The 11,780-nt window shown below is 30.3% G+C and overlaps 1 protein-coding gene across 2 annotated transcripts; it reads left to right on the top strand.

Moving 5' to 3' along the window:
* Positions 1-393: 393 nt before the first annotated feature.
* Positions 394-6,014, top strand: LOC107865897. 2 transcript variants are annotated; one of them, XM_016712090.2, is made up of 2 exons: positions 394-1,056; positions 1,659-2,903. In XM_016712090.2, exon 1 carries the CDS (start codon positions 435-437, stop codon positions 1,017-1,019), a length of 585 nt encoding a protein of 194 aa, XP_016567576.1. In that variant the 5' UTR covers positions 394-434; the 3' UTR covers positions 1,020-1,056; positions 1,659-2,903. The 2 variants fall into 2 exon arrangements, with proteins under 2 accessions (XP_016567576.1, XP_016567575.1); XM_016712089.2 differs by lacking the exon at positions 1,659-2,903 and adding an exon at positions 2,915-6,014 and having other exon boundaries at positions 396-1,056.
* The last annotated feature ends 5,766 nt before the right edge of the window (positions 6,015-11,780 follow it).

The following is an 11,780-nucleotide window of genomic DNA, read 5'->3' as shown; positions in this document are numbered from 1 at the left end:
CAAGGTTCCAACGTAGCATATATGATTCGCTTTCATCCAAGAAGCCTTATAGATTTGTCTTTTGAGCTACATCATATTCAAACCTCAATGCCTCTGTAATGTGAGATTGTAATTGTATCATGCCTTAAAGGCTTTTATTGTTCACTCAAACTTAACCTCAATGCCTCTGTAATGTGAGATTGTAATTGTATCATGCCTTCTTAAAGGCTTTTATTGTTCACTCAAACTTTACTGTGGAATGTGGATTCTTCTAAAGTACCCTTTGCATTCTAAAACACTGTTAATCCTTTTCTTTTGACCCGTTCTAGTTGGCCCCCCTTCCAACATTATGTCCAACTTTATAAGACAAACCAATCTCGTCCCAAATTTCAAAAAGTAAACTTGGAGATACGAGTAGAAAAGAAGAATTAAAAATCTAAGCCTAAGTTTACACGATGTGGCACCTTTTAACTGGTGAGGTGAAATTTGTAGTATGTGTTGTGATAAAGAGAATCTTGCCTAATTTTTGGACCAAAAAGAGTATTGAAACAATCATTGAAAAAGGCCACTGTCTATCCTGCAGCCATATACCCCCACCCCAATTCTCAAAATTCCTTCCCTTTTTTCTTTCTTTTTCCTTCCAATTTGAACATAGCAAGGCTGCTACTACTACTATATATAGACAAGCTAGGGTTAGGTTTAAGTTCAGTAGACCAAAAATAAAGTCTTGTGACCAAAATAAGTTGACAAGATCACTATTTAGGGGTTTTCTTGTTAATCCAAGAATGATGAAAAGGAGGCAAGTAGTTGTGAGAAGGAACACAAGTACTACATCATCTACTAGGAACATACGATACGTTGAATGTCAGAGGAACCATGCGGCAAATATCGGAGGCTACGCCGTCGATGGCTGCCGGGAATTCATGGCTAGTGGAGAAGAAGGAACCACAGCAGCCCTAACTTGTGCTGCTTGTGGATGCCACCGGAATTTCCACCGGAGAGAAGTGGATGGCGGCGAGGTTGTTTCTGAGTCCTCCTAGGGATCATCTTATTCGTCCAAAAGAATATTAAATTAAGGTGAGTTGAATTTATGTAGCAGATGGGATGGTTATAGTTAAAAAAAAATTATTTGTGGTTTGTGCTTGAATATCTGTGGATAATTTGATGTAAAAAATTTGATGAATTCCAACTAAAGAAGAATCTTTCTTGTAACTCAAACAAGATATAAATATATAGTATATTCAGAAGATTTTATTTTTAAGTGTTTGATTTTTGATTTTTGTTTTTGTTTTTCTCTTGCATCCTCTGCTAATAATCATCAAATCAACAATGAAATTAAAGGTGGAAACTGCTTTCTGATCTTAATGTTCAACAATCAAATCTGAAAGTGCATAAGATCAATGAAAATAATTTGTTTTACAGTTTTGTCTACATTATATTAACTTCAACTTGGAATAGATATATATTAAAAGATAAATGTCTTGTTTGAGTAATACTTAAAGTGAAATAATTTGAGGAAAAAGCCTTCTAATCTATTGAAATTGGTCAATGCTCTTTTTTTTTTTAGCTTCAACTCCAGAAGTTTGTTTTTCAACTTTAACAAAATATTGTCCAATCAGGCCTAAGTTGCTTATACATTTGACAAGACAATTAAACTAAATAGGTTCTTCTTTAATTAGGTAAGAGAAAGCCCTGGCAATCAAGAAAATAGGACTAGATTTTACCTTAATATGCTGCTGAAATACAAATAAATAGTAGCCGATAAAGAACATTGAAGGGCCCGGGAGCCTTGGCGTAATTGATAATTGAACGGGAGATAAGGTTGCGTACAATGGAGAACCTTAAGGTCCGACCCTTACCATGATCTACCGCATAGTGGGAGCTAAGTGTACCGGGCTACCCCTTGTTTTAGCTGATAAAGAATATTCAAGTACATTCATCTCTATCACTTTCATGGTGTGCAAGACAGATAATATGTCCCCTTTATGAAGCTTCAACAGATAACTTCCAGTTCAGCCAGGCATTATAATAGAGTTTAGTTTTTTTGGAGTTTTTGGTACTCCAAGGAACCAATAGACAGATAAGTAAAAAAAAAATAGTTCCAATCTTTAATTTTGTCATATTTTATTTCTCCATTAAAGTCTCTGGCAGACAGTCGGAGGAACACAATTTTTAATCAAGTTGCATCATCTCAACTTTGCTGGAATTTTTTATTAACTCTTCAAGGCCCACATATCTACTCATGTTGTCTTGCTATAATGCAGTCTTCCTTGTAATTAATTATAAAGCTGACCATAGTCTATATAATTCCTAGTAAAATAATGTCGTTCAAGTGATCCTCATGATCTTGAAACTTTATATACAATAGAATATGAGAAAGCAAAAGTTAAAGAATTATTAGAATATGTCTAGTGATTCTACATAAAATCGTGATGGCTGATTCGTACACTTAATTTATTTGATGACTTTATTACTCCAAATTTGGATTTATTTAATCAATTATTAATCATCAAAGGAAGAGCTATGAGTAGAAAGCAAGACCACACTCCTGGACTTCTATCTCATGGTATGAACATAATACGTTATGTGCAAGTTTATGAATTTTGTTGCAGACGCACAAATCTAGCATTTGAGTCGAGACAAATAGAAAATAAATTTATTATTCATCGAATTTTGAATCGTAGATGAACCAAAGAGCATGTCGTTGTCATTTGTCAAGGCCATTAACATGTGTGCACGTGCATAGTGAACTGTGCAGATTTGAAACTCTGACATTAATTGAGAGCTGGGAAGAGAAAACTTAATCTAATATCTTGACTTTCGTTGTCACTTAAAAGCGATATTCATTTTCTTAATTAGCTTTATTATTATTACTATTATTATATAATATAAATAGGATTTCCTTTTCTTTTTGGTGTCATGTCTAACTTTTTAGGTTATGGCCGAGGAGTAGAACCTGTGGGACTGCACAAAAGAATGGCTAATATGGAATCACTCACAAAAAAATAAAGTGATGTAGACAAGTAGTTATTGCAAGTTACGACAATAGATTTAATTAAGGTTTTTCAGTAATACCTAATCTATGTTTACATCAAGCTATATAAATTTACTAGAATTAAATGAGTTAGTAAGGTGAGAATGCATGTTGATTAACACATGCTATGCACATCCAACAAGCCCCAAAATATTGCCATATTATTTTAACTTTGGTTTGTGCGGTCCTCTTCTTGTAGTCCTACACTGTAAGTACATATAAATAATTAAATTGTTCTTCATAGGGTCATAATGGACTTGGATTTGGTTTGAAAAGAAAAGAATAAAACTTAAACACCATGTTTTACTGTCTGCTAACAATTGAAAACTTGTTTTTTTTTCTTCTAAAATCCGAAAAAAGAACAGCTAGAGATGATGATTTGGTTAGTTTTACACAATTGATACGAACGGGTGATGTGACATTAGGCCACTTACGTGTCTCTTTGTGGTTGGTTTATGTGGTTTAAGATTGATCAATTAATAATGCAAAACAGCATATACTATCAAACTGAAACTTTTCAAGATTTACGAATCAAAACTATTACTATTAAATAGAGTTACACAACAATTATCTTTTAAGTAACTGAATTTGTGCTGGCAAATGGATTGATCAAGTTATAAATATGGGTAGGTCAAAACGAATAAAGTGGCCGACTTGCCCGTAGCTTTCCAAAAATAGTTTCCTAGCTCGAGCAAAATCAAAAATTCCAAAGTCATGATGCACAAAAAAAATGTGTACTTCGTTTAATTATGAAGAATGAGTCAAATATGATGGATTGAAAATAATAAAAGTCATAAGACAGAGGTGATGAGTGCAAAAATCTACGGTTACTCAAAGATATAGTATCTCACCACATTGAATATGGAGTATCATTTTTAGATAGAAAGAAATGGATTTTCTCGAGTGTTAATTATATCATCAACTTACATGATGTTCCCAACTACTACTGAGAAATACAAGTGAATATATGATTGCCATCTTATAAATTAGTCAAAAACTACCTAATAAATTGTACAAATAATCAAATATATAAAATTGCATTTGGACTCTGACCGATAAAGTACTTCCTTCTGTTTCAAAAGGAATAACCTAGTTTGACTTAACACGAAGTTTAAGAAAATAAAGGAGACTTTTGAATCTTGCGGTGTTAAATTAAAAATATGTCAAATGTACCAAAATGCCTTTCAATCTTGTGGCCTTAAACATGCCACGTGGAAAGTTCAAATTAAAATGTTGCTAAAAAAGTAAAAGGGTCATTCGTTTTTTAAACGAACTAAAAAAGAAAGTAGGTTATTCTTTTTTAAACGGAGGGAGTATTGTTTGTGCATTGACAATCTCTGATATCAACGATCCTCACTGATACACTAAATCAGTTGCATATTCAAATTACAAAAGAAAATTATTAATGTATGAAAAAAAAAAAATAACAAAGGAAATTAGGAAAGGAGAGATTACCCCTACCACTCAGGTTTTGCAACATAAGGTTGAAGGTGTACAATAACCTATCTTCATTAGAGTAAGATTCATCAAAATTGTAAAATAATCTAAAAAGGAAAAATAAGTTATTATGACTTTGATTAGTTACTAATGAAAATGAAACAAATCAGTATAATTTGTTTTTAGTCTACAATAAGTGATCAAGTTAAATGTCCTTGTGGTGTGTCCATTGCTCAAGATATCATAATACGATGAATTAGAATTCTGAGTATTATAAAAATATCATACTTATATAATATTAATGAGAGTTATCAATATAGGTATACTACAACCAGAGACATTGCTCTTTCCCAAAACTTATTGGATTTTCAAATTAACTGTTGCGGCTACAAGTAATTTAATAGATCAAATATGCACTCTATTTGAGCTAAAACATCACGTTTACAACAAAAATAGAAAAGGCTTAAATAGTTCATTTTGATCTTCTAATGAAGAGTTGTTCACTTGTTCTGCACAATCTTATTGTTCCTTTCTCTCCATATTGTCCACCAAATACATGTCGGGACAGTCCTCTTCCATTTCTCCTCCTTTTTGATAGCATTGTCATCCCTATTCCAATTGCTTAGAAGACCTCTAATACTCCCAGTTTCACCTATTTGATTTCTTTTAAGCATATAAACATTCTCCAGTTATTCTGTATGTCCACTTACAATGCAAGCATATAAACATTCTTCAGTTATTCTATCCACTTACAATGCAAAAAAAGATGGTTAATATTGTTTCAGCTTGCTCTCCACATAAAACATATCCTTTTTGTTAAGATTTTCATGAGTCAGAACTGATTCTTTAGCCAGTAGCAAGGTTGTCTTTTAATTTAAAAGCCAACTACATCTATACTCAAATTTATTTTAATTTGTTTGATGACTATTTTTTTCCTTCCTTTAAATACACGTTTAGTTGTTTGACGATTACCACAAGCATGTTTCCCGGTTGTAGTAGTTTCTGCCACAACGAGGTGTTTAATTTGTCCTTTAATTAATACAAGTTTAGTTGTTTGACGACATGCATGCTTGAGGTTGTAGTCAATGTAAGATCTTGAAGGTAAACCAACCTACATATAATCTCATATAGTTCGAGTAAGTTAAAAAAAAAGTAATTCATTATTTTATTTTGTTTTTAGCATTTTTCAAACGGATTTGAATTAAAATTCTGACTTCTAGGAAAATAAAAAGAAACATAACGCAGCAGTGGAGTTATTTCAAACGCATGTTGTTCATTATGCTATGTGTTTTCTTTCTCTTTTGTCCGTCAAAAGAAGGGAAAAAATTAGAGACAGAACCACAATCCAAGGTGATCATTTTCTTCTCCAGTTAAAACTTATGTTCCCTGAAAAAAACGTTGCTTAATTTATACTAGGTCAAAATGGACTTGTCCATCTTGAGAGATTTTAATTCAATGAGGTCAAATCTGTATCCTTTATTTTCTGATATACAATAAACATTCTTCGTAATTATGTAGTTTAGGATATATTTTTGGTATTTGACTATAGTATTTAGCAAAAAAAAGCCTACTATATTTCTCCAAGGTTCATTGAAGCAGCAAGGGTCTAATAGGACACATGGCACATATATATAGGCTTGAGCCCAATGATTTTAGTTTTATGGGCTTTGGCTCTCAGAAATCATCATCATGTAATTGACATTGGGCCTGATCCATTCATCATGAAAGTGGGCTTCTCTTACAATAGGCTTACTCATGTTCCCAACCCACCTAATTATGGATTTGGCCCAATAAAAGTTTGCAATCGGGTGCTGTCGAATTAGAAATTTGTTTGTTATTTTCAGGTGCTCAGTTTTGTGGACCTTGTGTTTTGACGTTGGTCTCTTTTGCAAAGGGTCATTAGCAATTTTGTCCCTATTTTGTAATTGGTCTTTGATTTATGATACTCAAAATAAATAACTTTTTGCGAGATATATGTTAATATTCTACAAATTATAACAAGGGTGATTTTCATTTCTACAAGACTTATTTTTCGCTAGACATATATTCAATTGTCAAAAGGAAAAAAATTAAAGACCGACCAGCTCACTTGAAAAGAAAAATATGTAATTTTTTCTTTTCAAAATAAATGTGTAGTGTAATATTAGTTTCAATATGAAAAAGGAGGTGGCACCCTCCAACGGGTAAATGACAAGTGCTCCATGACTATTGGCTATAGTGTATGGGATGCAGATGGCACTCTCCTATTGGCTATAAGCAATTTTTGTACCTTATATATAGCCATCCCCTTCCGTTGCTATGTCTGTCAACGGGGCCGGCTCCGGCCCTTGTTTTACCGGTTTGTGGACCGGTTTCGGGTCCACCAGTAGTTTTCCAAACTATAAACCGGGATCGGCCCATTAAGGATTTACCGGTCCAATCCGGTCAATATTGGTCAAAAATTTTTAAAAAAGAAAAGTTAAAAGTTTTTCTTCCAATATACACTATATATACCCACTTATATACATTTTAAATACGTTAAACAATATACACACAACATATATACACTATATATATACTACATTAGAAAAAATATACATATGTATACGACTATACGTTAAATATATATACTATTTTAGAGTGTATACAAAATATGTACACATATATACGTACGATATAATATATGTACTACTTTAAATAATATACATACAACATATATACACTATACATATGCTAACTTTGAAAATTTGAATACATAATTACATATACACATGTATACGTTAAATATATATACTACTTTAGAGTCTATTGAAAATATATACACATATATACGTACCATACAATATATGTAATACTTTAAATAATATACATACAACATATACACACCATGTACATACTACTTTAGAAAACATAAACACATGTATACGTTAAATATATACTACTTTAGAGTCTATTGAAAATATATACACATATATACGTACCATAGAATATATGTACAGTACTACTTTAAATAATATACATACAACATATATACACTATATACATACTACTTTAAAAAATATATACATATGTATACGTATATATACTATTTTAGAGTCTATTGTAAATATATACACATGTATACGTACCATACAATATATGTACTATTTTAAATAATATATATACAACATATATACACTATATAGTATATACATACTACTTTAGAAAATATATACACATATAACATGTAGTCATATATACACTACATATTATACTACTTTAAAAACATATACACATTAAATATATACTATTTTAATATATAAAAAATATGTACACATATATGTAGCATATATACTACTTAAAATATCACTTGAAAGTTGAAACGATATACATACAAACTATATATACTATATGTATACGTTAAAATATTAAATATATATTAAAAAAAAATTATTTTTTCATTATGTGTATATATGTTTGTTATGTTTAATTGTCTATTACTTAGTATAAAATTTGATAGTAAATTAGTAATATATTAAAACTAAGTATTTAATTCAAACTAGAAATTCAATTTAAATGAAAAAAATTATAAAGTAAGGAGTGAATGAATGTTGTATGTTATTGTTGCAAAATGATCCAAAATTTATAATTTACATGAATGAAAACTCTATAAATTTTGCATCATTTTTTTCAACTCATTCATGTTAATATTTACGGAAACAGGCATAGGATAGTCAAAATCAATGTCACACCCGTTTTTCGTCCGCAGGGAATCGAGGTAGAAGGGTTTTTCCAATTAAAGTGACAATATTGAGTAGGGATTATTTTTATCTTTTTCAGAGTCGCCACTTGGAATTGAGTTATGGTGTTCCAAGTCACCTTATTGAATCCCTAATCACAAGAAATGACTCTTTGTTGGTCTGCAAAAACTAAAGACCGGGTAAGGAATTTTGTTGACCGAAGGGAAGGTGTGAGGCACCCCTCGAGTCTCGTGGTTCTAGCACGGTCGCTTTTATTGACTTAAACTATTTTGCTAAATTATGTTTAGGCCTAGGTGCACCGCATTCTTAGATGAAATCAAAATTTTAAACACGCCTAAATTTGCCTAGCATTTTAACAAATCTTAATAGTTTCCTATTTATGGCCGATGAGAAAAAAAATGTTTAATCTCAAACGATTGTTTTAAGACTAATACCTTGCGACCCAATTAATCGAGTTCATAAAAGTAAATTTACAAACATAAAGTAAATTATTGCTAATCCACAACACTAGTGTTTAAATTTGAAATATTTCCTAACGCATACGTCTAATTAAATAGTAATCAATACTCATTAGTTAAACATCTAATAATAATAAAAAAAAATTCAATATAACTTTAATCAAATAGTGAAGACTGTGAATATTTTTTTTAAAAAAACTATACTCCTTTATTCATATTAAAATAGCAAGAAGGTTTAATTAAAATTTTTGCCAATAATCTGGACCATCTATCTTGTACGAAGAAAGTTTGGAGAATATTTTTTATGATATTATTATCATATATAATCAAATTAATAGATCTTTATTCCTTCCATCATCTATTTCCTTGTAAATGATTTGCATAAAAAAAAAAATTAATAGGTGTAACTAATAAAATATAAAAATAACTCACATGAAATTTAGTTACTATAAATTTAGTTACTATATTTTCTAAGTAGTTAAAAATTTGCTTTTATCAATCAATTACTTCAAATATCAATTCAACTTAACAATCTCCTCATAAACAAAATAAATTCAAATACAACAAATACATATATTAATCCAGAATTTCAAATAAACTACAATAATCACAAGCCCATCTGACTACATATTTGCTATTATTGTTATAATTTTTTTTCATTAGTAGCTACTGCAATGGTGAAGGAGTTTTAATAGAAGTAAAGCACTTAGACCTTCTACTTTAGTCATTGCTCCATTATTTCCTTTCAATTTTATGCGTCCTTTTTTTTTTTCCTCAAGTTTGCATGCATGTATGAGTCACATATTACGGTTTATCACACAATAATATATTAATTTTCAAAATTAATCTAACTGGAATTATTTTTTTTGAAATAATACACATGTTAATATATTATAGATAAAGATGTAGTTGCGAATTACATATAAATAATAAACTACCCATAATAAATAATATAAAAATTTAGGAGAAAAACTTTATTCATGCTTCAATTCCAAGGAAACTTATAGAATAAACAATACGGATTCGATAAGAACCTGTGTGATAAATTAAACCGAGACAAGAAGCAAGAACACCATCACCGGAAACTTCAAACGGAACTCCGAAATCAAACTCTAACTTTTCTCTCCTTTCTTTTTCTCTCTTTTTCAGGCCTATTTATCATTCTCGCTCGGGAGCCAAAACGAACACGCTTGATATTTGTCGTCTGTGTTTTCTTTCTCTATGTACTACTTTCTGTCTCTTTTTTTTCTCTGTTTCATCTTTTTTTTTTTTCAGTCTCTGTTTGTCAAAGTACGTCCGTTGAATGCCTGAGGGTGAGGAGTCCTTAAATAGGATGATATTGGGGGAGCAGTTAATATCAAATAGGATAGGATTTTTTTAAAAAAATTTAAATCTTTTTCTTTTTTCTTTTTTTAAAAGAAGATAATTAATAATAATAAATAAATAATAAATAAATAAAATAATAATAAAAATAATATAATAATAACTAATTAATTTTTATATGTAATAAAATACAATAAAAGTTTACAAAATAACTTAAAATAAATATAATTAAAATAATACTAAAGCGACTAGCTTATTTATTTAAAGTTTTAAAAAGAAAATATTTTTTTAATTATTATTATTTTTAAAATAAAATAAAAATAAAAAATTCAAAAATGTAACTTTATTTATTTATTTATTTATTTTCAGCTAAAAAATTATTAGAAATGAAATGATAGTTAAAATAATATCGAACTAAATATAAATATTTAATACCCAAAAAAAAAGTATATTTATTAAACTCGGAGAGGGTCAAAATCACGTGTCTACAATCAATGGGGGCAAAATCATGCATTGGACTTGATTGTGCTGAGTTCTCCCTCGAAGTCATAATTTCTTCAAGATTTTGTTCGTCTTTCGGCTCAACCTCTATTCCTTGATTTCTTCGTTCCTCTTTAATCCAATCTCTGAAGCAAACTAGAACGGCATTGCTCCCTAATAAGTGTCGGTTGTCCCCAAGCTGTTGTCGTCCCTGACTAAAAGCGCTCTACGATGCAACGGTTGACATTGGAACATTCAATATATCTCTAGCTAATCTTGAAAGCACAAGCTATTGTCTTTCATTATTCTTCCACCAATTCAATGCATTGATCCGTCGTCTACGATCCTCTACCGGCGTTTGAAGATAATACTTAAGCTCTTCCCGAGAAGTTGTTGTGTAAGTTCCTGCATCAACGATGTTCCAAACATTTAAATCATAAGAGTAATCAGAAAAATCGCTATGTGCTGCTTTTTTAGAAAATGATGGCTCCTCGGGAGCATGAAGAGCGACAGTTGGAGTGATATTTGTCGGTACAACTACATCAAGTAAATCAGCATAATGGTTATATAATTTTTCTAAGTAAATGTTTGGATCACTCATAGCCGTAAACAAATCTGGTCGTTCTTGTTCTTCATCTTCAAAATCATTGTTAACATTTATCTTTAAATTGGAATAAATAAGAGTACTAAAGTGGCACATAGTAGTAAATTTCATACATGGATTTAGTATAACACCAACCAAGTAAATAGGGGAAATCGGGACAAAATATTTTATAAATTTAGTAAACATAGCACTAACAGCTTCTTTGTAACCTTCTTTATTCTTAAATTCTTTGAGCAAACCAGAAATATCGGCTAAATATACTAAAATATTACAAACAGTAGGATACTAAGCACCGAAAAATTCAACCTTAAGCTATATAATTGTTTTTAAAAAACTTAATAAGATCATCAATTGCAGCTCAATCAGAATCATTTAGCATACATTCAGCCGAATTAGCAAATGAACGACAAAATTGTTTATAAGTCAGGGTATGTTTGGTATGAAGGAAAATGTTTTCCATGGAAAATATTTTCCTGGAAAACAAGTTGATTTCTTACTTGTTTTCTTATGTTTGGTTGGTGGATGAAAAATATTTTCTAGTATTTGGTTGGTGAATGAATTTTTTTTTCAAAAAATACATTTTAGTGTTTAGTTAAAGCGTAAAAATACATTTTAGAATACTTTTTAAAAAAATAAATTAAAAAAATTAAATTCTTTTTTGTGAAGGGGTTGGTTGGCAGGTGAGTGGGGGTGTCAGAATAGGTAGTAGGAGTGGGGTAAGAAAAAATTTTAAATTTTTTTATTAA

This window comes from Capsicum annuum, chromosome 3, assembly GCF_002878395.1.
Source record: "Capsicum annuum cultivar UCD-10X-F1 chromosome 3, UCD10Xv1.1, whole genome shotgun sequence".
NCBI lineage: Eukaryota > Viridiplantae > Streptophyta > Magnoliopsida > Solanales > Solanaceae > Capsicum > Capsicum annuum.
This window is presented reverse-complemented; position numbering and strand designations above follow the sequence as displayed.